Genomic DNA, 27,059 nt, shown 5'->3' with positions numbered 1-27,059 from the left:
GGCCTTTCCATTCTGACACATGCAAACCCATGAGTCACAACCCTCTGGGTTTTTTTCCTGCTTCTCCGGCTGCGCAAAATTCACCAAGTGACCACAACAACAGCATACTGTTGATTGCAAAAAGGCTGAATTAGGCTTTATTTTCCTACCTGGGCACACTAACTTGAGCTCTTCAGTTTCCCAGAACTTGTTTTTCTTGCTCGCAACCCTTTAGATGTAACTGGCCTATGGGCTGAGAAGTTAGTAGAGCATGAAAGACAGACACCAATCTTCTCCATAAAAACTCCTCTACTCTAAAACTATCCCCCAGGTGATTTTTTTTTTACTTCTCATTCTTACAAAGCTCACTTTAGGTCTGCTGAATTATTCCTGAGGACAAGTTCAAGCTCCTGTTACAGCTTCTTGGTCCTTGTTGGGTACAGTTCAGGTCATCTTATTAATTTATGGTTCTTAGCCAAGCTGCTTCACATCAGTTCTGCCTCCCTCAGCTCTTTTTATGGGACAAGAGCCAGGAAAGACTCAAGTTTCACATTGAGTTTCACATCCTCTCTGACTGTCCCTGACCTCCCTTTGCTGCTCTCAATGAGGACATCAAAGTCCCAAGGTGGGTATTATGGATTCCCACATGGAACACTTTCTGTGGAGCCAAACAGGCTGGACACAGCAGGATGTGGGAGTAACACGGCTTTGAGTTTCTGGAATAAAGCGTTGCATTGATAGAGGAAAAAAATTAATATCTTTTCTATCCTAACCCTGAAGTTTGAAGAACTGCACCCTGCAGGTGTCTAATTAATGTCTGGTTAATCTCATTAAATCTCAGCTCTCACATTCTCACTCTTCCAGATTAACTTTCGTTTGCAGCTTTCGCCCTGACAAGATTTGTATGAAACATGCGGATTTCTCAATGCCTTCTGCAGCTGAAGGTTTATGCAAACCCAGTTCCTGCGAGGAAGCTCCTGCAGAGCCCTTGAAAATGAGAATATTGAAAAACTGAAGCTTACCAGGATGAAGGGGGAAACAGCTAACTCACATTTTTTTCATCCCAAATTACCCTTCCCTAACTGGGAGGAATTTCTAAAAAAACCCAAATCTAATTTCTAAGAAACACTTTTAGTGCCATCCATGTTTGCTTCCATTATAATCAATAATTGATATATTACATATTCTTATATATAATTTATATAATTTGCTTTGTGCCTACTGAGATGGGGGTATTCTGCCTTGATCAGTGAATTCTGACAGGTTGGTCTCATAGGACTAGAAATACAGGTCTTAAATGCTAATTTCTTACATTTAGGTTACAGGGCAGGTTGCAAAGGCAAGACAAAAAAAAAAGGCATCTTAAGATTTCAGATCTATTATGGACAATGTGGGTTTTTTTACTACCAAAGACTCCCAGCTCATTTAAATAATTAGCAGCAAATACTTGAAGCAATAGGCAAAATTAAATGTTTCCACAAGTTTTCTCACTCCCCAAAGCTGTGCTGAACCAAACAAGCATTTTTCCTGAGGTTTCTAAACAACCCTTTCAACTTCTGCAACCTGAAAATGACCATAAACTAAATTTTTATTACTATCTGGTGTCTAGCAGACACTGTTTTATAAGTAAAGAACAGTTGGACAATGAAAAATTAATGCTCTACAGGGAGTTTCAGCTTTTCTGGAAACAGACAACCATTTACATGTGGATTCCAACTGTTTCTGATACAGAGTTATCTCCTCTTCTAAACTGACTTAATTTTCATTAAGTAACTCCACGAGTAAGTTGCTTAAAACTACGATCAATCATTAATTCTTTGGATTCTTTCTTTCCCATCACAGCCAGTTACAGCAACACCACCTACAAAAAGAACTTACATGGGTGCTGTGTGCCACGAACCACAAACCCAACAGCTGATACCTGTTTTTCAAAGTAAATGAGAACTGGTTTGTGGCTCCCAGACCCGTCTTCTGGTACAACTGTCATTAGAACCATTTAATTCTGGCTTGCAGAAGACCAGCTCCACAAGTAAAAGACAATTTTTTCTAAAGGCAGACCTTCAATATTTCTTTCTCCCTCCTCAGCACTTTTTAACTTTAGTTTCAAATCATTAATGGTTGAGATGTCAATAAAATTACAAGATGATAATATTTCAGTTTGGTGCCTGATTAGATTCTGTGGCCTCCAATTCTGAAATAATGATGTAAAATGTTACTGAGTCATAATATGTCTAATGCATGAGGTTCTACATTACAACCCTCAAACCCAGTCAACCATTCCTCTCCTTTAATTCTCTCTTATTTAGAGTCAATCATATTGTTACCTCAAAAAAAAAAAAAATTATACAGTATCAACCCAAATATATTGTAGCAGTCTTGATATATATTAAACCCACAACCCTTAACAATATGTATGACCTTGAAAAACAAAACAGTCTAGTCAGTAAAAATATTCCCCTTAAACCTTTGCAAATGGACCTTGTAATACTCTTCTTTATCAGGCAACAGAGTTCCATGTCAGCTTGTTTTGCTTGCAAGCTGCCAGTTGTAATTCCCCATATTGCTCCAATAACAATTTCTGTACGAGAACAGGAATTCCAAAACAAGATCACACAGGCATAATAACAAATAGCTATAAACACAAATAAAATGTGCTCAATTAATACAATACCAAATATTTGTTAAGTGCACTCCAAAAGCATGGAATCATTTAGGTTGGAAAAGGCCTCCAAGATCATGAAGTCCAGCAAGTTACTGCAATGTTCTAAACCCAGTATTTTCAGTCCATTACATGTTGTTGCTGCTAAGCTAAACATAAACATTTTGAAATCGAGTGATGTGGCAAGTTTAAAGGTGACAAAATATTTCTGTCTTGAATTTGGCAGCCCAGACGGAGGAGTTCAGAGGTATAATGAGCAAGTTTCTACTGAGACACGATTTTAAAATAAAGTAATAGCAGCATAACCAGAATTTTATCTTCTTTTTAACAAGGACAGTACAAACAGTTAAGTTAGCAGGGCCATGTGAAATGAGCGGGGCCACTTGCAGAGATGAGAAAGTCCAAAGTATACAGATCAACATGAATCTTTCTGATTTAAACACCACTAAAAGCATAAAATGAACCATTTCATAGAGCTCCCTTTAGTCCTACTATTAAGTTTTCATAAATTTTTTTTTAATCAAAGCAACACTTTGAGATTTACAATGAAGATGTAAAGAAAGCTGCTAAAGAAAGAAAGGACACCAAGTACCAGTTTAAAAGTAGAAACACACAGCCAAATACTGAGTCAAAGAAGATGCACATTCAGAATGTGAAGTGAGTGCCGCCTTCCTGTTCTGAGCTGATCTTAAGAGAAAAGAGAAAAAAAAGACAGGTGAACTGCTTGCACCTGAATGACATTACAAATGGCCTTCTGAAAAATTAAGAAGTCAACAGGCACTAGCTGTATAACATTTTTATTTTACTATATTGACATTTTATGCACAAATATTTTATCAGAGTAAAAATAGAAAATAATTGTTTCATGTAAAATTACTAAAAAAAAAAAGTAAAACACAAAAGAAATACGTAATTATTAGCAGAGTATAAGTGTCTTTATTTAAAGAGTAAAAAGTATGCAAAAAACGTTCCATTTTACAAAAATTGGGAATATTCTTTCTGTGTTTTCCTTCTGGCAGCAACAGAACAACCTTTGACAATATATTCTACATCTTTTGTTTCACTGAAGACATCAAGTTAGTCACAGACTTCTCCCTCAACTACAGAGAATGTGATAATGATTTTAAAGATTCTTTCTTTACTAATTAGAACTTGGTGGAAAAGCAGATGGAGGCACAACAAAGAACCCAAAGGACCATCACACCTACTGAAAAGCTGCAAAACAATAATGGGATGTATTTACAGACCAAGGGTGGGAGCAGGAGTTTTCCCCACTGGACTCATCATGTAACACCACCACGCAGGAGAATCCAGTTTTGATTAAATTTCAATTTTGCTGTTTATCCTCCCACAGTCCAGTTTGATATAGAAAGCTGGTATTTTAAGCTTCTTCTCTTTTTATACTGCATTTTAACTAAAAAGGCCTCTCAACAACCTTGCTAAACACAACCAGTGACTTGTACTGGACTTATGTTTAGTAACTAGAGGTGCTGCCACCAAACTACCACCTTCACATCATTCTTGGTAAGCAAACCCTCACCTCTCTGCACAAGCCACCTCAAACACCTGCCAAATGGTGGCACCAGACTGCTCTAACAGCAATAAATGGACTCATGTTGACCTCTCATAAACAGATGCACTTACATTTTTTTTGCTCAGGGTTTAGATTTTTTTTAAAAGCAAAAGGAAGCCAGCATGGTCAGCAGATGGAGTGCTTTGAGAGCTCAAGAGTGAAAACAGTAGTGAGAGGTACCAAAGAATCTGGCAAAAAAATATTTTATATTCATGTGATGATGAAAAAAAGTAAGCCAGAACTACATGCAAGATTTCTAGTTAAGCAAAAACTATCTGGAGACGAGCATCCACCTACAAACAAAAAGCTTTGTCCTCAACACGTCTTTAAAATACACGAGTCTTCACGTTCCCTGCCTTCTGCATCCAAGTCTGACCATTCCTGCTCTCCCTATTTAGCACAAACACACTTCATGTTCAGAACCTCACCGTACAGGGACTTAGGGTTTAAGGTTTAAGAGTAGCTCGATCCCTCACAGAATTAAAGGTCTTCCCTTTTAATTGTTAAGTGTTACCAGAGGGGCTTTCACTTATAAAGCGTTGGTAAATACCAATGGTGACGTAATAATTATACTGTTTAGCAACAGGAAGGGGAAAAAAGCAACCCCCGAATCGCACCATTTTCAGCCATCAAAAGCAGCACTCATAGGCACCAGTACAGAAGCTAAAAAGCTGCAGCCTGCTTTTTACTGCATGTGTAAGTTTGCATGAAACATAGCTCAGAATTCATCCCCTCTTCAAATTGCACCCAGCTCCGGGTCATGCATTTGGCTTAAGAAGCTTTCAAAATACCACTTGAAGTTCAGAGAGAAATAAACTTTAAATAAAAAAATGCCTCTTTGTATTTTAATATATATCAGACTGTACAATGATTGGGAAATCAAACTTCAGCTCTCTGTCAACTACTTTCAAATCGCTTTTTGTTCCTAACCAGGGACTACTGACTGTGATTAACTTAAGTCTTAGCATACTAAGGTTGACTACTGTGCTGGTTTAAGCACCTTGCGGAACACAGCATTAATCCCCTTCCCTCCCACCCCCCAACCAAACTACTCTTTGGGTGAGGGCTGTTTTTTCAAGTTTTCGAATGACCTGATGGGGGGTGGTAGTGGGGGAAGAATTTTATCTTTGCTTTTTGCTAAATGGCAAATGTCAACGACATATTTCAAAACAGGTATCTGCCCTCATATATGCATATTATCTACATATGACAATGAAATACTCATAATTGGCTTTTCACCTAAGCCAGATCTAAACCTGGATCTCCTTCTTCAGCACTGATCTCCAGTTAAGCCTAGTCTTAGTTTCCTTTGCTATTCCAGAAGCTATTTTAAGAACCTGATGCTTCGTAACATTTAGTGTGTCTTTCGGCTCTGCTTGATTAACTGAGAATAATGAATATATTTTAACTTTGAAAGCATCAAATGCCATTTGGCAATTCAGCAGAGAACAAAAGACTGGGAAGGGCTGTGTTCAGACAGCTGGTCAGCCTTTTTGCTGTGAGGACTCATTTTTGTTAGAAGTGCTTAAGAAATGACTTTGCACAGCCGTGGTCACAGAGCCTGGAGCGGTTCCACCTCTCACCAGCTGCACACCAATGGAGGTCCTGACTCACAGCTGCAGAAGCTGGGGGGATCCCTTAACTTACATTGAAATATATGCTGCTAAAAGATCCAAATTTATATGAGTCCTAGTTCTTTATAGAAAATCACGCCCTATATCGTATGGTCAAGAAACAACAAAAGTTTCCAATCCTCATAAAGTTGGGAGCAGCAACTGCTCTGGTTACGGAGGACAGGCCTCAGGTTCCCGCTTTCAGGTCCCAGTGCTTAGTTGTCTTTCTCTGCTTGCAGGGATGCTGTAGCCAGCGCCACTGCTGTCACTGGCTGTGCAATGCCGTGCAGCTGCATCTTGGCCAGTTTCTTCTGCTCGCACTCCGTGACCAGCCGGTTCAGCTCCGCCGCGCTGTACCCGATCAGGGTCTTCAGGTCACACACAAACTTGTACACAAACCTCTTCCCCTGCACTTTGCAGATCATGTCTCCGTCATAGTAATACCTGCAAAAAGGGAAACGAAACCATCAGTGCGAATTTTCAGCACCTGTGAATTCCATATACATCAGTTATTTACTTAAGGTCACTCGGAGGCCAAAATAGGATTCCTTTTCTCATCAAGATACTCTTCATATACCAAGATACTGTTTAGGCATTTTCTTACATGAGAAAAGGGAAGAAGGTTGAAAATTGTCCCTGCATCTTGATATGTTAAGGAGAAATAAAACATAGTAATTATTTTATAAGCAGTCAGAAGCACCAGTTCAGAAGTAAAAGTCTTAGAGAAGTTTAAAAACAGCTTGAGGGGGAAGAAGTTATATATATAGTTTATATGTCAAACTTAACAGGTTTGCCTTAGTAAGAAAATATCGTCTCCCATTCATTATTGTCCTTTGCTTTACTCTTGTCTCTTTTTCTGAGGAGAAAAAAAATCATGTTGGAAACAGGTTGTAAATTAGCACTGTAGTTTCTGTGATAGGAAAGCAGCCATTCTCCCCCTACTGTTTTCAAAGGTGTTAACAAAACTATACCAGCATGGGTTGGATTTGGGGATTTTGGAGTTTTCTGTGTTGTTTGTTTCTGTTTGGTTTGGGTTTTCTTTTTGGTTTTGTGGGGGTTTTTTGTTTAATAGTTATTTGCTTGGTTTTTTGTTAATATTTTATTTGCTGGCAAAGCTACATCTTTGCCCTCATTTACAACTCCAAGTGACTTCTCTAACTATGAATACTTTTTATATTGTGTGACAAAAGAATTATCAGATGGGGCAGAAATGCAGTAAGATAAAGTCTACATGACCCACTGCACTCCAGAGATGTTATAAAACTTTAGGTCGCACTAATAAAACAGAAGTTAGAATTGTGCAGTTTTGTTGCTGTTCAGGCATTAACAGAAGGCCTGTCACTTTTCTCATTAAGCAAACCTAAGTGGCTGGGATGTAACTTGGATTTGATGTGTTTAACAAGGCTGTGATAAATCTGGAGGGAAAAAACCCAAATCCGACCCAACCAACCAACACAAATCTCACAGTTTAACTGCCTCAAACCCATCGCCCAAATGTAGCACAAATGAAGCCAGATTTCGTCACTGTCTAAAACTCAATCCTCTGACTGACATGCTTATAAAGCAAAGATGATCCTTTCTCACTGGCAAAATTGAGTCAATTCCAAGAGCAAGTTTGTAAAATGTGGCTGTGGCAGGTGAAGTGCCAACGTCCATAATTTTTTTAAAGTTAGCATTTACATTTATTGTACAATCCTGTACAAGAATGTCTGCCTCAAAATAACATGGAAAAATCCTTTACAGAGCTGAATATACTTTTAATTGTTTAGTCTGCATTACTGATATTATCAGAAAGGAAAAGGACCACAAGAAATCAGGTAACATTTATGTGAAGGCCCAGAACCATGCAAGATTCCCACATCTCGTGCTAGAAACACTCAAGTTAAAATCAAGGCAATGTGGCAAGAGGATATTTTCAATATTATGTTGAAGGTGTTTCTGATTACAGCATTTGCTTATTCAAAAATATAGAAGCCCAAAAATAAACACCCATGCAAATTCACAAAGCCTTAGTTACTGGAACATTCCAAGACACATGAAAACTTTGTTTCAGAGGAATACAGGAGATGAATTACTTTCTTTAAGTCTCACTTCCCTAGTGGATAACTAAACAGATGCTGAATTTTAGAAAATTTACCAAGGTACATGTAACAAAAAAAGTTTTTCTTCCCCCCCCACTCCACCCCCCACCCTAATTTCTGTATTGGCTGCTTTCCCTACAGCTGGGCAGAAGAGCCAGCACGTTTCTCAGTAATACCAACATCATTTTCTGTATTAACCAACAACTGACACAGTGATTTGAGTACATTAGTAAACAAAACACATCAGTGCTTAATACAACATTAGCTTGGCAACAACGTTTATCATGGGAGTAGCAAGAGGCATCAAATATCCCTTCAGACATTTAGGTGTTAGAAAACATGTCAATATTGACGCAGCTGCCAAAATGGCAACACTTTGAGGAATGTGATTTTTGTAATTCTGTGACTAAATTATAAACACAACATTTCTCTAATGGTGATTTATGTAAATGATTTTGCAGACATCCCTTTAACATCCCAGCCATAAGAATATTACTCTGAAGTTCTTCAGCTGCCTTTGAGATCTTCTGCAGAGCTTCCTGACAAAACCCCAAAAGCATTAGCACAGTTTATATAATTTTTATGTTCCAGAAAGTTTTCACATATGCCTTCAGTACACAAACTTACAGCTACACAAAGCCAGGCTGGAAACACAAGGGATGGTATTGCAACAATAGAGGCTGGGGAGCAGCTGTATTGGGAAGGTTCTGCTTTGGGCAAGAGGTTGGACCAGGGACCTCATGAGACCCTTCCAAACCCAAGGATTCTGTGATCCTATGAAAAAAATTACCATTCTGATTTAATATATATATAATGCAACAACAAGCACACAGGGCCAGACTAAATATCCATCGAGAATAGGAATACACTTCAAACAGACCAAAACATGACACCTAAGGAAAAGTATGAGAGTAAATACATATCAGTGTTCTTCCTTGCTTTCAGTGAGCTGAGGTTCAGGAATTCTAAGAAGTTGCATTTTTCCACACCTAATATCCTCCAAAATATTTCCTTTTCATTATTTTTTCCACTTGCCTCTCAAACACATAAGTAATTCTGGCATCCACAATATTGTGCCTAAGGAAATTCCAAGACAAACAAAAGGGCATAGTAAAGCTGTCTATCTGGTGCCTGCCAGATGTTAATTAAATCCTCCCTACAAGACTAAGAAAGCCAGAATATGGTAAGTTTGCCATCATTTCTTACAGAGGTATTTTTAAGTAGAAGTTGATTTTTTAAAAGCAATGCTAAAGGTATTTACTTAAAAAAAACCCTCAAAACCCAAAAAAACAATGACAAAAAGTAGCCAAAAGTGAAAATGCTGAAGAGCAAATCACAGATCTCAGACTTCAATCAACATGCAACTTCACTCATATAAAAAGAATTCCTAAAACTGTAATTTGCAGGATTAGGCAATGAACATCTTTCTTAAAAACAAATCATGAGAAATATATTTAATCATATCAAAGTAAGAAATCAGAAGTTCACTCTTAGTGATTTCAGGTAATTTGGATGAAGTTTCAAATGATTCCAGAGATCAAAATAATCAGGGAAAAGAAGTCTAAAATTCCAGTACTTGCACAACTCCCCCTCCTTGGGCACATCATCTATAGTGATTCAAAAATACAGGTCCCTTTTAACCAATGTCAAACTACAAAATCACACTGGAATGAAGACACTGAAACATTTCCATTTCTTCAGATGAGGAAAGTTCACTGGGATGTTGAATCACAGCTGCCGAAACTTACCTGTCACCTGCATTTTTCAATTTAACACCCTCACAATAAGAACAGTGAAAGGGATCAAAAAAACCCTCAAAAAAAAACGTATTTCTGAAACTGAGCTACCCAAATTAACAATCTTGAAGAAAAAAAATCTATTTTCTTTTAATCTGATGGGCAGGATCAGCTTCAGAAGATTTGTTTATCCCTTTATTAAAAAAGCTGCACTTCTCGCACTATGATAGTTAAAGGCAAAGGAGCCAAATGAAAGCAAATCCCATCTGAGTCCCTGAAGTTTCTTACCTCAAGGCCCGACTAAGCTTCTCATAGTTCATCGTGGGCTTGTTTTTGCGCTGTCCCCACTTCTGTGCAACCAGTTCAGGCTGATTCAGTTTAAACTCTCCTTCATCACCAACCCAAGAGATACAGTCCCGAGCATCTTTGTCAGTGAGAAGTTCCAACAAAAACTGCCACAGCTGGATCTGGCCGTTGTTCCCTGTTGAGACAGGAACAAAAAGATGCATTTCAACTTGTTCTTTTTATGTTCCCCACACTGATATAAATTTTCAACCAACACAGAGCAGACCAACACAGAATATATGATGGAACGACAACTTGCACTTAATTAATCTCTTTTAATGATTCTTTTGCAAACATTTTCCTGGGAATTCACCAGTATCCATCTATTAAAAATCTGATGAATTTCAGAAAAATGTTAATCAAGATTTCTCATAAATCTGTCCCTAGAAGTTAAAGAAAACCCCCAAAATACTCCACTGAACAAAATCATTTAGACGCATATTTATCTCTAAAATAGAACAGATTTAGCAAGAGCTGCTTATTCCTCTTCACATGTTCCTCTTCTATAATAGAACCGTTTTTTTAAAAAAGTAAATTGGTCTCCAGTTTTCAACACGAAATATCAGAAATACAAAAGAAACTCTCAAACTTCAGCTTCCATCAACATCTTTCAAGTCCAACCATACAAATTTCTTTCTAATTCAAGGACCTGCAGTAAAATTCCTAAATTCTCAATGAGATAAGGAGAGCAGACCTGATGACTAAAAGGAGAAATACAAAGTATTCCCTGCTAATGTCAGCCAATACAATCTTCACCTAAGAATTCTGAATGATTTCCCATAATTAAACTTTTATGGAAAATCTGAAAAAAACTCCCAAAAACTCAAGGAGAGGAAAGGATTTAACAGAAAAATTCACAACAGTAGAGAGAACCAAAACAAAAATGACAGCAAGAAAAAATAAGATAAAGAAATAAGGATGTGTTAGTAATAATCAAAGAACACAGAACAAGTAACAGTAATTCCAAAAATAAACTGAAGATTTAATGTGTAGTGTTCCAGATGTGCATTCTTTTAACTAAACAAAAAATATGAAACTTGCTAAATTTTAAAGTCACCAAAATGGGAGGGAACAGAGGAAAAGGGGAACAAGCAGAGTGAGTACCAGCTAGGCCGGGTTTCCTCAATATACAATTTATTTTGTCCCCTTTCTGCAAATGGAAAGAAGTTAAAAGCTTGAAGAAAAGCTATGCAGTGGTTGCAGAGGACAGACTGTTAAAGAATAGGGAAAAACTCCAATTTTATGCATTTTATTTACCGCAGGACTGAAAAACTGCAGCACCATGTTCACACAATGCTTGTGTGAGCCGACCAACCTGCCAGGGCTGCACGTGCTTATCAAGGATTTTGTACCTACTGTTCCCTTCATACCACACGGCCTCCTACAAACCTCACACTTGGTACAACGAAGATGTGTTCCACCAAACTGCCATTCAAATTAATGAGTTAGGGCTCACTGCATTTGCATGTAAAAATAATGGAGATGGTACCTGTTCTGTTCCCAGGGGAACTCCGGTCTTCCCCGGAAATCCTTGGAGCTCGCTGCACTTTGGCTGCCTTTGCACTGCTGTTTATCACTTTAATGGTGGTCGGGGTAGCAGGCTGCACAGATGCTGGAATAATCTGCACAGCTGTGGAGCAGAGAACGTTGCAGAACATCAATTATAAATTGCACAGAAACACCCATATTTTATTTATTACCTGTATTATCGTAACACCGAGAAGCCTGGGGTTTTTTTTCCTTTGCTAAAAAGGCACACCGCATAAGTCACAATGCTAAATATAATTTAAAGACTTTTTATCTCTTACAGTGAAAATTGTAGTTTTAGATTCACTGAAAAAGTGTCACATTACAGGTAAAACATCAGCCTTAGTTTACTATCATGTGTATTACATGTTTCCATAAAAAAACCTGCAAACTCTCTCATGCCTTTGTTTTCATCTTTATGCTGTTCCCACATGATCTGCCCTAATGCCCTTTTCTCCACAGTCACTACCACCCTCCAAACCTGCTATTCAAACAGTAAACACCCTTCTATTGCCATGGAGGAGGATGAAAATGCCCCACTCGAGCTGGCTTCAAGCAGAAACAACCCCAGGATGTAACACACAGTCTGTCTGTTTATTATAAGCTGCTTACAAGTCTTCTGGAAATGGATTCATTTTAATAATTGATGGCACTGCTTCAGCTGAAAGAAGTAGCTTCAAATAACTGGAAAGTTACTTTAGTGTATTATTTCTAGTATTGGGTTATAAGCAAGTCTTCCACATGCCCCTTCAGTTTTTGGAAATTTTTTTTTTTTTAATTAATACTTTATTGTATCTGTTCATTAATGCAATATATAACCTAAACCCCCAGAATAACTAAAAACCTCAAATATGTATCCTAGACAGTTTATTTCCATTGAATGGAAAATCTACCACCCAAAATGAAAGTCATAATCTCCCACAGTTCAGGCCATACACCACCTTTCAGCCACTAACAAAATATAGAGAAACTCAACATTATGTTTTGAAGTTTAAAATATGTCCTCCTCCCCCTGCCCCCAAGGAAAACTACTCTCTTAAGTGATTATCTAAATGCTGTACTATCACAGAGCTGAACCAAAGTACAGGGCTAAACCTGCAAACAGTGAAGAATTAATGCTGATAGAAGCACTCACGCTGATCGATAGTAACAGTTGCTATTTCTCCAGTGTGTTCTTGACTAGCCAACACATCTGCAAATTAGAAACAAAAACAGTGTGTTTTTATTTAACTTACAGATTTCAAGTCACTGAAGATCAAAAACTTTCATCTTTCATAGAGGAAAAAAGTCAAAATTTGGTATCCGTCTACAAGAGACATGTATAGCTCATGGTCCTACAAGTAGAGACATTTAACATCTGTCACTCAATTTTTGGAAATAAGGGCGTACATGGCAAATTTCAAGGTATGTCATGCATTTTCCATCCCATAAAACCTTTAGCTATATCATGTAAATGAAGATGGAAATAGCTTTTAGTCTGCCAAATTACATCCAAGCACGGTAAATCTGAAAGGCACACATATATTAATGTATTATGCACATACAAGGCATCATTGTGTTGTGTGCCATCTAAGGATTTCATTGCCTCTGCTTAATAATATTTCTGCATGACACAGAAATGTACATTTAATAACTCATAATCGATATTTAATTAGAGATCAAATTCAGTAGATGCACAAGCTACAAATCTTCATTAAAAACAAAGGAGGAATCATCAGTCACTACCTTCTCCTAGTGATGAAGTTTGATAAAGGACAGGCAGTGTTTAGTATGCAGACATTTTCCATGGCAGCAGACATCCTAATATCTCCTCATTTTCAGTCCAAATATTAAGTAAAGGAAAAATAACTGCTCACAACTGGTTTCATCTTTAAAGAAAGAAAGGCAAACAGAGAAGTGGGGAGGGGGAATAAGTAAAACCAGGAACAGAAAGTTCTGCCGTACATTTTCGGAGAAGCTCCAGGTGGCTCCAGAGGATTTCTCCCCGCGGGACGCGCTGGAAGAAGTCTTCCTGGCTGAGGCTGCAGAGCTCCCTCCCAGGAATGCTGAGCGTGCAGAGGTCGATGTCGGTCATGCTGAACTCCTTCATCACCCACACCACCCAGTGCAGCACATGGTCTGTCGACCACTGCACTGGGTCTGCAGAAAGAGGGATGAAACTGCAAATCACCTCATTACGTACTGCAAGGTCCCTCCTCAATTACATAATAATTTCCTGTAGTGGGTTTCTGTGGCTGGATTTTGGTAGCAGGTGAGGCTACAGCTTCTGTTAGAAGCTGCCAGAAGCTTCCCCCGTCCTGTGGAGCCAATGCCAGCCGGCTCCAGGATGGACTTCCTGCCGCTGGCCAAGGCTGAGCCAGTGAGGCATAACACCTCTGCAGTAACATATTTAAGAACAGAGGAGTGTTGCACAGAAGAAAATTGCAGCCAGGGAAGAGTGGAGTGAGAATATGTGAACAACAAAGTAGACAGCAAGGTGAGTGTAGAAGGAAGGGCAGGAGATGCTCCAGGCACTGGAGCTGTGTCCCTGCAGCCCGTGGTGCTGCCCATGGTGGGGCAGCTGTGCCCCTGCAGCCCATGGGGGACCATCAGGGTGCAGAGAGCCCCTGCAGCCCATGGAGGAGCCCATGCTGGAGCAGGTGGATGCAGGAAGGAGGCTGTGACCTTGTGGGAGGCCCAGGAGGGAGTGGGGTCCTGCAGGAGACCTGTGGCCTGTGGAGAGGGAGCCCAGGCTGGAGTAGGTTTTTCCTGGGTAGGACTTGTGGCCGCTGGGGGGGACCCACATCGGTACAGCTCATCCGTGAAGGACTGTACCCCATGGAGGAGTGACCCATCGGACAGCAGTTTGGGAAGAATTGCTGCTGGAGGGATGGACACATGCTGGAGAGGTCCATCTAGGACTGTCTCCCATGGGAGGAACCCCATGGGAGCAGGGGCAGGACTCCTCTCCCTGAGTAGCAGCAGAAACAACACCTGACTGCAATTCTCATTCCCTGTCCCCCTGCACCACTGGTGGAGAGGAGGGAGAACATGGAAGGAAGTGGGGTGGGGGAAAGGTGTTTTTAAGACTGTTTTATTTCTCACTCTTTGGCTCTTATCCTGTTAGTAATAAATTTAAGTGCTATCCCCACTTGGAGTCTGTTTTGCCTATGAAGGTAATCTGTAAGTGACCTCTCCCAGTTCTTATCTCTACTCATGAATCCTCAGCTGTTTTTTTTTTTCTCTCTCCTCTGTCCAGTTGCAAAGGGAGGGTGATAGAGCAGCTTTAGTGGGTACCTGGCCAGGGTCAACCCACTACACTTCCATAAAAGTAAATGCATCACATCAAGAAGCAGAGAGCTACTGTGACCAAATCTGACTGGAAATTTGACAGCTCTTAAAATGCAGAGGGAGTGGTGTGGGTTGGTGGGGAGAAAGGCAAAAAGGGGAATTTCTTTAGTAAAAGTTATTACATCAGAACAGAGCCTCACATATCTCAAACATAGAAAACAATTATTTTTCTTTTTCCATGGTCTTTAGTTTCAAGGAAAGAGTAGTCTCTCTCCCACAAGGATACTCTCCTCAAACATGTTGACCAGTATGCAATTCTGACAAAATATTACATTCTAAACTCATTCACATTATCCCAGTTTCTAAATAACTGGGATGGATTAATTTTCTCCTCATCATGCTGTGTTTTAGCCTGGTGACCAAACGAGTGTTACTAACACTGAGATGTTTTGGCTACTGCTTAATAAAGGACAGTTACACAGCATCATTTTTCACTGATGCTACCTAAAACCATGCAATGTAATCCTTTGGCAGAAGACACACCACAAGGGGTTTGGTCTTCAAAACATTATCAGCAGAGAATTTTCATCAGAAACTTATTTGCTTTCACTGGCAGAACACAATCTGCAAGGAAACATATATCATTATTTTTCCTTAACCACTTCTGTGGTTTCCAAGCGTCTGTTGCTCCCTTTTCTGGCTTTATTTCTCTTGACAATTAATACTTTCCTTCTTTCTAGGGACTTTTGCAATGGTACCAAATATGTGGATTCTAATGGCAGAAATACCTTTAACAGATAAAGAACTGTAATCTCTAATAAAACCCACTAAAACGTGACACAAAGAGAAAGCCACATTTTAAAGAACTGCTAAAAGCTCATTTTCCATTTACAGTAAAGCTGAGAAGCCTGTAAGGATGAAAACACTGAACAACTACCTTTCCAAATGATTATTTACTGACTGGATATGACTTTTAATATCAAGACCCTGTATTCTGAAAAGATTGAAGGAACAGTTTCAGATCATACTGTAGAACCTAGGGGCACCTGATTTCAGCCCAAGTCCCTGCAATATCTACTCAGAAAACATTTAGAATTTTATTCTTTCTAGGAAGGCAGTTTTGCACATTTTTCTGATGTCAAGGGAAAACAATTATTCATGACAGAGAGCCTCTGTCATAATGACCTAGCATGATTTTCCTGAAAAATCTGCACACCTGTGACCCAAAATACATTAAACTTTTAAAGTCACAGCTGTGGGTTATGTGGGTTTTCTTAAAGCATCAATGTTATGCACGTTTATTACAAACATTATTCAACACAACATCAGTTTAAGTAACTTTCTTGTGGTATTAATGTGAGAGCATGCTGAAAAGTATTAGTCTGCTCCTGATAATCCCTCAGATTTTTTTTCCAACATTTTGCGTCAAATCCCTGATTATCAACAGACGCAACACGACGACAACTATTTTTGAAGTGCTTGCCAATAAGAACAACAAAAAGTCATGAAAAAACTATTGCTTTAGTTATCAAAAATATATTCAAAATATCGTCAAGCTACATGTCCTGCAAAGACCTGTGACTTGACTGGAATTCTTAAATACTTCCAAATATCCCACTTGCCAAATATATTCCACTTTTACGGGTCTGCTCAGATACTACAGCTTCCTATGTTGAATATGCCTTGACAGTACATTTCTGACAAGAAGCAACTGAGCTAAATAATCTCCTGAACGTGATACAGGTCTAAACCCCACAGTTTCAGTTCAATTTTAAGCAGGCATTCAGGGACGTTTTTTTCTAAGCTACCATTAAAAGAGGAGCCTGCTAAGTAACAACATTACTTCAAAGGAGATGATCATCTACCAGAATATGTATTGTCAGTTCTGAATCACCTTCCTCCAGTATGCTGAAGTCCAGTATGGCTTTCCAGGCAAAATCTGATTTAACACAAGATTCATCATCCTCGAGTCCATGAAGAATTTGTTTCACTACTTTAGAAGCAACCCTCACCAAGTACTGAGTCGAGTTCAGCTTCACACACATCATGAATCATTAACATACATGTTTTTAAGGAGGGCAGGAAGAAGAAAAGTGCTTTCTAAAAACTGCGTTGACAAAAAAGTTACGGAGCAAAAAAATTCTGATTTAATAAAACTCTTATGAGGATTCACTGTACTTCTCTTTAGTCTTCAGAGTAAGCATTATGAAAAAATGATTCCCTGTGAGGGTTGTGAGGCCCTGGAATGGGCTGCCCAGAGAAGCTGTGGCTGCCCTACTCCTGGAATTGTTCAAGGACAGGTTGGATAGGGCTTGGAGCAACTTGGTCTAGTGGGAGGTGTCCTTCTTGCCCTGCAGGGGGATTGATATGAGATGATCTTCCAACCCAAACCATTCCATGGTTCCACAATTCCCTTATGCAGATACTTGCATTGTACTTACCCACCCCCTCAGCTGCCTTTTCTGAGGGCCTGAGCACCAATCCCTCAAACACAAGAACTCAGATCCTGCCCAAAACACACGCCACGCCGTGTCTTATTACCGTAAGGAATTCCCAAGCGCTCCTGCTCCTTCCGGTAGCCTTCCAGTGCTGCAGCCCATCGTGTCACTTGCTCAGAGGTTTCATCTGAAATTGTTGCAATATGTTTTGTTCCATCCAAGGTTATCACTTGAGCTTCCTCAACGAGGTGAGCTTCAGCCTCTCCAGTATGAGCATCTGGATCAATCACCACCTCCACTGTCTCCACAGGCTTCACAATTTCAAGGATGTTCAACTTGGGCTCTATCCCTAGGTATGGAAAGAACAAACAAACAAACAAACACAAAACAAAGCTAGTAATGCCAATATCACAAAAACATTGTTCTAAAGTTTTCTGATTAGTAGGGTTAGCACACTCAGGGAAGAAGCAGGACACAAAAGCAGCATTAAATTTCTGTGAGCATCCTAAATTAGAATGACATATATCCTATTATACAGCATATACTTCAGGAAGGTGAATACAAAGCTGTCCCTCTTTCCTCCCCCAGTATTACAGCTTCCTTTTCTATTTAGGTGACCCATTTCACAGATCTTGAACAGAATGTTCAGCATGTGGGCATAAAGTACAAGTATTTTGGGCTATAGGAAATATACCAAATAATAAAAAAAAATAATCCCCAAACCAGTAACCCCCAAGAAGACCCAAAACAAGCATCCAGCCCTTTCCTCCAACCATGAGGCACTGTTTTCAGCCTTTATAATACTCTCCTGGTATGTCTGACGTCTACACAGGGCAGATAACATTTTTTTTTTTCAGTACTCTGTGGTAGGTAGTATGTTTAACAGCAAGTTAAAAGAAAACTAGAAAATTCTTTTTATTTCAAGCTTCATCAGCTATTCATGTTTTGGCTTTATGTCTGTCATTTCAGATATTAGATCATGGAGCTGGAAGATATGTCTGTAATTATTCCGCAGCAATTAAGAACACATTCACTAATGCTTTGTATCACCACCTTCTCTGCTGTCTCCTGAGAAGGTTTTTTGTCCAGAAGGTGCCTTCACCAAATTTCTGACCCTGTATAGAAGATTTTTCAAAATAATCTCTATTTTTGTGACATATTATTTCCATTACAACAGAATTTATATTTCCATTGTACTGACAGCTAACAACCACAACTCTCTAGAGATATTCTTATCAAACATATTTGCACAGAAAAAAAAAAAAATCTTTAAAATTCCATCTTATTATCACTTGGAAAACCTTGACTAGGTTAGGCAGATGAAAGTAGGATTCACAGAACATCATATGGCCAGGATAAATTCAGTATACCTCGAGCCAAAAAGTATTAGTTTTTGTCCCTCCTATCTAATCTGTATTAAAGCTCAATGTGAGGTAAGTTCTCCAGGTAACAGCCTTAACAGCTAAAGCCACAATCCAGTCATAGCTTGGAAGGGAAAATAAATGCAGTACACACCTGTACTACAAGTAAGAACAAAGCAAGTCTTTTTCAGTATTCTTCTAGATTTTAAAAGGAATTCAGCTTGAGAAAAATATTAGAAAGGGACCACTACAAACACCCTAAGTACAACTGGCTGCAATGTGAAATTAAGGAAGTGAAAATAGATGCAGACAACCAATAGGTGGTTCATTAGATGAAGAAGCAAACACGAAGGAAAAGAAAACAAGTACCTTATCTAGGAGAGTATTTTATCTAGGACATCTAAAATTAACATGCAGAGCACAGGCTTCTTTCAAAATCAGATAAAAGTGGGTAAGGAAAACCACTAAGGGTTAAGATTCTATTTCTGATATTCAAAAAAGAAAGCAAAGAAAAAAGTTTCTAGAGAGGAACAGTTCACCACTGCTCAACAAAATAATTCATTATCTGTCAAATAATTACATGTCAGAAGAACTTTGTGCTTCATCCACAATACAAACATGGAGATCAAAGCGATGAGTCTCTGTAGAGGAATCAGCTTACAAGGAAAAATGTTGTGAATTAAGTCTGATGCCTAACCTACTGCAACACTAGAGCAACATTAATTCCCTGGGTTTGGCAGCATCTCTCCTCACACCTCTTCTCCCTCCACCTACTGCATGAGAGAATGGATGCCCAGTATTCCTCTGACACACACCCCAGAAGCATAAACTGGTACAAGGAGTACAAAGCTTCAGGGACATGAGCTACCAAGACATGTGCAGATGTTGCCAGGACATGCCCCTTCACTGCCAATTGTCTGAAGGTAGAGAACTCAGATGAAGACTGACTTACAGATAGCCTATTTTTTTCCACCCTGAAAGGTCTAGTATTAACCACAGCCATACACAGGATATCAGTCAAACTGTACTGTTAATTTAGATGAGCGTCATTACATTTATTTGTCCCTTTACACACTGAAAATAATAAAAGCAGAAATTGTTATAGGAAAATACCGCAGAATATTTTGCTATGGAGGTCTTCAAAATTAAAGATTCTTTTCAAATTCTTTGACATACAATGGAATACAGTTACTCAGATTTCCACAGACTTGCAAGAAGCCCAGTTCAGAGCAGTACAGAACTGGGCTGCACTCAAAGCTGCTGTTCTCACAGTGGCAGGAAAACAAAATTCCTCCAACCAGGAGAAAGGAGATAAGGCAAGGTAGAATCAGGAATGATATTTTATCTACTGTAGTATTAAATGCTATAAAAGAACTACACTGGATCGTATTTCAGCTGGTGTTTATTCCTTTGAATTTCCAGATGGCTAATGAAAATTTGATAGAACACTTGAACTGATGTAGCAGTTTTTCTTTTAAGACATAAGAGAGTCCAATCTACCACAAGGATTAACACCACTGATTACTATTAGTTGAATTGTAAACATTACACAAGTAGGGGGAAAACAAAAATAAGTAAATTGAGAATCTTTCAAAACCTCATCCATGCAAGTAAAATATGCTGCTGGCGTAAGAAGCTGTTTTTCCCTCTGACTCAAAAGGACACTGCAGTCAAGGGTAACAAGTCCATTTTCCTGTCAGTGATTCAAATATCTTCCTTTTATTTATATCCATGTTATTTGTTTTCTGACATTCTGTCCTGACATATTTTACATGCCTTCAACATGCAGATTTCTTATGAGTTATTAAAGTGTCAAGGCCTGAAAAACAATACTGAGGATTGTCCCAGAGCTACACAGAAATACTTAATACTCAAATATTCCTCTCAAGGGAGGAGAGAAAAGAGAGTGAGAAAGAGAGAGGGTGCCATGGCGTTGGGAGGCAAGAAGCTCCTTGTACTATATGGTCAGTTTTACATTAAAGACAAAAAATCCCACCAAACACAGGAAGAATACAACAATCTGAGCACTGAATACTATAAGTTACTGGTATGAATTAAGAGCAGTTTTTCTAGTTTCCTGAAGGATATTTCTATTTTATTTTTAAAAGCAGAAAGGCAGTTCAATCCCCATTACATATGGGGAACTGAGGATTCAACACAGCATTAAATGCAAATTGTGTCATACTGAAGACTGTTAATACAAAGCAGAAAGATTTTATTCTGTCTAATCTATACTGCAGTGACAAGAAAACAAAGTATGCTCCCTAAAATTTGCTGATGTAAACTCAAAAGAGATAACCAATCTACTCTAGTAGGAACTTATTGTCACTGTCTGAAAATATGTAAACTAACACCTGTAGCTGTTCCCATAGGAACACGACAACAAGCAAAACAAGGAAGCTGCTAATTCCTGAAGATTTGACAAGAGGAAACCCTGTCATACCAGGTAATACAAATGAAAACTATGCACCAACAAATCCCTATCAACCTGCTTCATGTTCCTCTGTCACAATGGTTTACTCTGACTTCTCATCCAAAGAAAACAGACAACAGAGAGTAATCCTGGACTTTGATAAGAATTTCCAGTTAGCTACATATATTTTCAAAGTCTAATTGTTCCTGAAGCACACAGGCTCAATCACCTCACAGAGTCACCTACCTACACAAACGTCTTTTGTCTACTTTGGTATTTGGTCTGATATGAGTAACTACTCAACCTTGAGGAAATCCTCATACTGTAACTGTCATTATTTGACTCAGATTTGTTTGGGCTTTGGGTTTATGTTTGGGTTTTTTTACTTATAAATGGATATGAAGTTCCTATAATAAACATTTCAAATAGCATTAGTTCGTGACATTTATTTTAATTTTACTACTTATAACCACAGTACACAATGAAAGCTTCATGGGCATTCAGTGATTTTCTCAGTTTTACAGCCAGAATAGGAGATTTGCTCACAAGTATTCCTACAATATTAGTTTATCTGTACAACAGGTAAACATAACTGCTTACCTTGCCTAGATATCACTTGCACGCTGAGTTGCACCGTTCCATCTGTCTTCACTCCTTGATCAAAAAGGCTTCGATTCGGGTCCAACTTGATAAAGGCATAAAAAAAAAAATTAAAAATATGTGTCAGCCTCATAGTTACAAGAAACTTATTCTCCTTCAAACTTCAGAAACGCCTGGTGCCTGCAGCAAATATTCTGAAGTGTGCAAATACTTTCAGTGCTAGCAGACAAAGTACACAGCAAAAGGAATTTGATCCGTATTTGAAACTTGCCACTGTTTTGTTTAAGGCACTTAGAGAGACAATTTTTGACCTAAAAGAAGCAAAGCAATACTGGGCAGTACCTTCACTACCTGAAAACTATCTACAGATCCTTTTCTGAGTTTTAAACACCTTGATAAAAATTCTTGTCTTTACAACAGTATTCTCCTGTTGCTTCTGGAAAAGCCATAGATGCCTGATTACAATAGCAAATAAAACATGCAGCTAAACAGAATGCAAAACAGTTATACTGTCTTACATGTGGTGATGCCTACAAAAACAGGGAGGGATTTCTTGAGTAATGCTTTGCTATCTCTACACCTGAGTAATATAAAAACCTTCTCACCTCACTCAGATTCAAGACAAGATTAGACTCACAGAAGTTCAGGCAGCAATGAATGATTTCCCTTCAGGGCTACCTGAAGGGAAAGCAGTATTGTTGTTGTCCTCATTCTTTGTTCACCGGCAAGGTGCTTTCTTACCCTTACGCCAGGAACAAAATAAAAATATTTTTATTTTATTCCCACTGAACTAGTGTGTATTTATTAAATGGTCTGGTGATAATGAACCTGACATTAAGGTAAACTCTTAATTGTAAGTAGTATTCCACATGAAGCATGAATTCCACAGAATGGAATAAACAGAAGGAAGGGACAAAGTATTTAAAATGCTTTTCCATTAAGAGGTTAAATCTTTCTTAGCCTTTCAATTTACCTGGATATCTTGCAGGCAAATTTCATGTGCATCCAAGGAACACTGCAGTCTGGGTTCCAGCAGCTTCTTAAGATTTCCAATGGGTTCATTGATGTCAATAGCCTGACTCACAAATTCTGCTGTGGTGTAGGTTTGCTCAACGATGCTTAAATACCAAATTAATAAAAGAAATCATTACCTACATATTACTGAAGCAGGTATAGGAAAGCTTAATAAAAGAAGTAAACTAGATAAAGGCTAATACTGACTCTGAAATCTTAGTACCATGCAAATCAACTCTTAGCTTGGGTAGAGAGTGAATTTCTAAATTTGGTCTCACTGATTTTAACCCATTAGGAAATAAAAAAAACAGGTTGAGATAATTAAGTCAGAGGATATCAGACTTCAGTATCTATGGTTTCAATAGCCCTAACAACCATTACAGTCAATATAGAACATCATTTCTGCTCTGTTAGAAACAAATGATCCTGTAGAAATCCAGTATAACAGCAAAGCAATGGACTGGAGAAACTGGAAGGTTCATCTCAGCTACAGAAGGATACACTGGAGCTGAAAGGTCTGTAGCACATAAACACAGACATGCTCCTACAGAAATGAAGGTAGGAAGAAATAAGCATCACAGTTTGTATCTTAAATAATTAAGACTGAGGAACATGACAGCACTATACTGATTTCCTACAGTTGCTACATTTCAACTTTAAGAAAAACACAATTGAATTAGATATGAAACAGAAAAATGAATTAATTATTTAATTAAGTATTGATTAAGGATCCAAAAAGCAGACAGTACGTACCTTTCCTCAGTGCATTCCTGTTTCTCAGTTCCATCAATTTCTATTTCTATCAGCTCCTCTGCTTCTCTCTTAGTCATGGCTGAAATGTCTTAACAGAGCTAGGAATGGAAAAGAATTTTTTTTGGTAAGTCACATACCAACAAGACTAGATAATGTTTTTTGTCCTATTTTTAAATCAAATACCAGAATACCCTTTTAAAGCCAAGAATTCATCTAAAAAATAAATCCAAGCTTACAGAGACTTCACAAAACAGATGACAATACCTGTTCTTCAAACAAATGTTCTAGGGGCAAACCCAGGACTATAAATGGACATAAGCACGGAGCCCAAAGCCTGATTCTCTTGGAGGTATCCAAATTTATTGACTTCTGTTTTGTTATGGGCCACCTACAGCAAAGAACATCTGAAAATTCATACTACTTTCCTAGCAAGGCTGAAAGTTGCTGCTCATTAATTTAAGTGGGAAACGAAATTTTTACATGAAATGCTGTAGCAGGAAGTTAGGGAGAAGATCCATGATTTCTTCATAGATAAATAAACTGAATAACAAAGTGTTTGTTGACTGTCCTATCTTTTTTGCACCCATCCCTCCCATGGGCGATGGGTTGACGGCGTGCACAATAATGCATCTTGTGAAGTCCCAAACTAATGGAGAATGGTAGCAATGAAAGGGAAAGCTACCCTGTGATATTATCACTGACACTGCAGATTTTCAGGCCTTGTAAAACACTGGAGTCTGCTGGGAATGTAAGAGGGAAAGAAAGAATTACTTTGCATTTGGTCTGTAAAGACACAGCTTGCCCGGCATTACTGTGTTTCACTAACCAGCCTATACATCATAACTGTGAAATACAAATGATAAGAGGACCAGGCCAAATGATATTAATAGTTTACAATAAATAACACCTTCAACTTATAATGAAAGGAGCAGGAATTAAGACCACAGAGGGAGAAAAATCACAGCAGAAAAAGCAAAACATGCTACTATTCAAATATATCCACAATAGAAGAGATTATCAAGGTTTCCATCCTGGACTCGTTCGTTCCCAGAGACTACTCTATCCCAAACCTGACTGTTAGCATAAGAATCTTGCTAGACAAGTTAATAAGGGAACTTAGTAAACTTCAAAACTTCTCTGCAGGAATTAATAGCCAACTACATTCAACAGCTGCTACATAAACTGTTTAAAGAAATTCAAATTACTCATCATCTCCGTCAAAACCTATTCTGTAAGATCAGTTGCAAAGAAATCAAATGCTGCATGTGGTGTCATTCCGTAAGAAGTTGCCAAAGCCAGACAGGAAGTAAAAACTCACCTTATCATTATCTCACTGAAAGAAGTAAACCCAGAACCTGTTCTGTTCACAGATCTGGCACTGTAAAAATCTCCAAAGGGCCAGGTAGTGTCCAGTGAACAGGGCCCTGGGAATCCAGTTCCTGTATCCCTTAATCCTGTGTATCATCTTCATGATAAGACTTCCAAAAAATGCAGACAGGTTTAAGTATCTGAAAGTATTGACACCCACATGGTTGCAGGTGACCTGTCTGACTATTAAAAAATATTTCAAAACCAAGGTATGAGCAATGCCCATCACTGAAAACTCTCCAAAAAGCAAAGTGTCATGATAAAAAGAGGGTAAATGTATTTTCTGCATTAGCAATCAGATTCAAAACCCAAAACAAGACTAAATCCTTTTTTTTTTTTTTTTTTTTTTTGGTGATGAAGGGAGTTTATCAGTAAAGTCACAAAAGTGGTTAGGCTGGGATTTCTCTTCCTTGACATATTCATAAGTTATTTATTGAGAAAACCATGCAGACTTGCAGAAGGAACTCACCATCTTGAATGATTTCTGGTAGAAAATATTCAATATTGCTAAATGCAAAGTGATGGAAAGCAAATATTACTGCAAATAGTAAATGCAGAGAATTAGGCAAGGCATTTTGAAGCCCCCATGGACTGGATGCCAAAAGGGCAGATGGACTAGTAATTGTTCACTCGCTCTTCAAAGGCAGTTTGTGTTTGCATCTCTCCGGCTCTGGTGTATTTTTGGAACCCTGGGGAGGTGGGAGAGGGGAGCACAGGCACAGAAAGATGCTTCCACTGACACGAGGAAGGGAGATGACGGGTGGAAAGAACCAACATCATGATGGAAAGATGTAAACTCATTAAATTTCAGAGAAATATATTAGGGAAAATTATTCAGACTTTTCTATGGTAGAATAAAGAGACTTCTGATGATACAAACATTTCACATGAAGTCTAGCAAAGTTTGCTGCTACAGGATGATGCAGAGTTTGAAAGTGAACACAGGTTCACACAGGACTGAGCTGCCTGAGCCTTCCTTGAAGGCTCAAAGAGCCTGGCTTGCCAGGAGGATAAAGTGGTAGGAACACTGCAACAGCAGCATTTGTGCTGGATTTGTGGAAGAGATATGGGCACAAATTCTGCTGGCAGAATGGTTGCTATTGCACTAGGTCATTGTGATCAGTCCTGAGGCCCAGATGCATTATCAGCTGATACTGAAGTCCAGTCGCTGGAGTTATCTATGCTCCCGAGAAGCTCCAGTGTGTGCAGCACATACGCACCATATGGTCCTATCCATCCCTATTATTATCCTAACTGTAACTAACCAACAGAAAGTAGGTAACAAAGCAGACAGCCTGTCCTTTAGAGGTCAGCTTTTACAACTCAGCCAGTTCAGATTTACAACAAAGATAGCAGACCAGTGAACAGGGTGGGGGGAAGTCACACCAGATTTCACGTGTTTACCTTCCTTATCCACAGCCCGAGGTGAGAAAATAGACGGGAACTGGGAGCTGTGGCTGTGCAGAATATACCTGGCAGAGCACCAGAAACCAAACTGTGCCAGATCACAGAATCAATTAGGCTGGAAAAGACCTCTGATCATCCCGTCCAACCTATGCCCAAATACCACCTTGTCAATGAAACCAGAGCACTGAGTGCCATATCCAGTCATTTTCTCAACACCTCCAGGGATGGTGACTCCACCACCTCCCTGGGCAGCCCGTTCCAATATCTAATCCTCCTTTCTGTGAAGAAATTCTTCCTGATATCCACTGTAAGCCTATCCCGGCAGAGGTGGAGCCTGATGTCCTCCTGTCCTGTCGCTGGTTGTCTGGGAGAAGAGACCGACCCCCATCTGCCCACAACCTCCTTTCAGGTAGTTGTAGAGAGAGATAAGGTCTCCCCGAGCCTCCTTTGCTCCAGGCTGAGCCCCCCCAGCTCCCGCAGCTGCTCCTCGTCAGACTTGTGCTCCAGACCCTTCCCCAGCTCCGTTCCCTTCCCTGGACACGCTCCAGCCCCTCAGTGTCCTTCCTGCAGTGAGGGGCCCAGACCTGGACACCGCACTGGAGGTGCCTCCCCAGTGCCGAGTACAGGGCGAGAGCCACCAGACGCCACATGCCCGCAGGTTCCCACCCAGCCCGGGGCTTTCCGCGCGGGACGGGCTGTCCCGCCCCGGGGAGGCCTCTCGGAGCCCCGCGCCGGGAGCTCCCGCTCCTTCATCCCGCTGCCCCTTCCCCGCGCCCGCCCAGGCTCCGCGTCCCCGCAGGCCCCGCTTCCCGCGGCGCCTCCGTGTCGTTGTTTGAACCCGAAACGGAAATGGGATCGCGGAGCCGCCGGGGGAGAAACGGAAACAAAACACGGGCCGGGCCGCGCTCACCCGCCGCCGCCA

The 27,059-nt window shown here is 39.5% G+C and overlaps 1 protein-coding gene across 3 annotated transcripts in view; it reads right to left on the bottom strand.

Annotated features, from left to right (window-relative positions):
* Positions 1-5,335: 5,335 nt before the first annotated feature.
* The window catches only part of GABPA (GA binding protein transcription factor subunit alpha), a 22,393-nt gene continuing 669 nt past the window's right edge, over positions 5,336-27,059 (bottom strand). The window contains exons 1-10 of one of the 3 annotated variants that reach the window (XM_027902114.1): positions 26,135-26,583; positions 23,363-23,460; positions 22,569-22,713; positions 21,596-21,680; positions 17,325-17,570; positions 13,458-13,652; positions 12,649-12,705; positions 11,476-11,616; positions 9,930-10,122; positions 5,336-6,268 (exon numbers count right to left, since the gene is read on the bottom strand). In XM_027902114.1, the coding sequence (XP_027757915.1) occupies positions 6,040-6,268; positions 9,930-10,122; positions 11,476-11,616; positions 12,649-12,705; positions 13,458-13,652; positions 17,325-17,570; positions 21,596-21,680; positions 22,569-22,713; positions 23,363-23,439 (1,368 nt within the window). In that variant the 5' untranslated portion in view covers positions 23,440-23,460; positions 26,135-26,583 and the 3' untranslated portion in view covers positions 5,336-6,039. Of the gene's footprint in view, positions 6,269-9,929; positions 10,123-11,475; positions 11,617-12,648; positions 12,706-13,457; positions 13,653-17,324; positions 17,571-21,595; positions 21,681-22,568; positions 22,714-23,362; positions 24,939-26,134; positions 26,584-27,059 lie in introns of those variants that run through there. The other 2 variants (XM_027902112.1, XM_027902111.1) reach the window with 2 other exon arrangements.

Source organism: Empidonax traillii, unplaced genomic scaffold (assembly GCF_003031625.1).
Source record: "Empidonax traillii isolate 1590-97213 ecotype Southwest subspecies unplaced genomic scaffold, ASM303162v1 scaffold843:size495593, whole genome shotgun sequence".
Lineage (NCBI taxonomy): Eukaryota > Metazoa > Chordata > Aves > Passeriformes > Tyrannidae > Empidonax > Empidonax traillii.
This window is presented reverse-complemented; position numbering and strand designations above follow the sequence as displayed.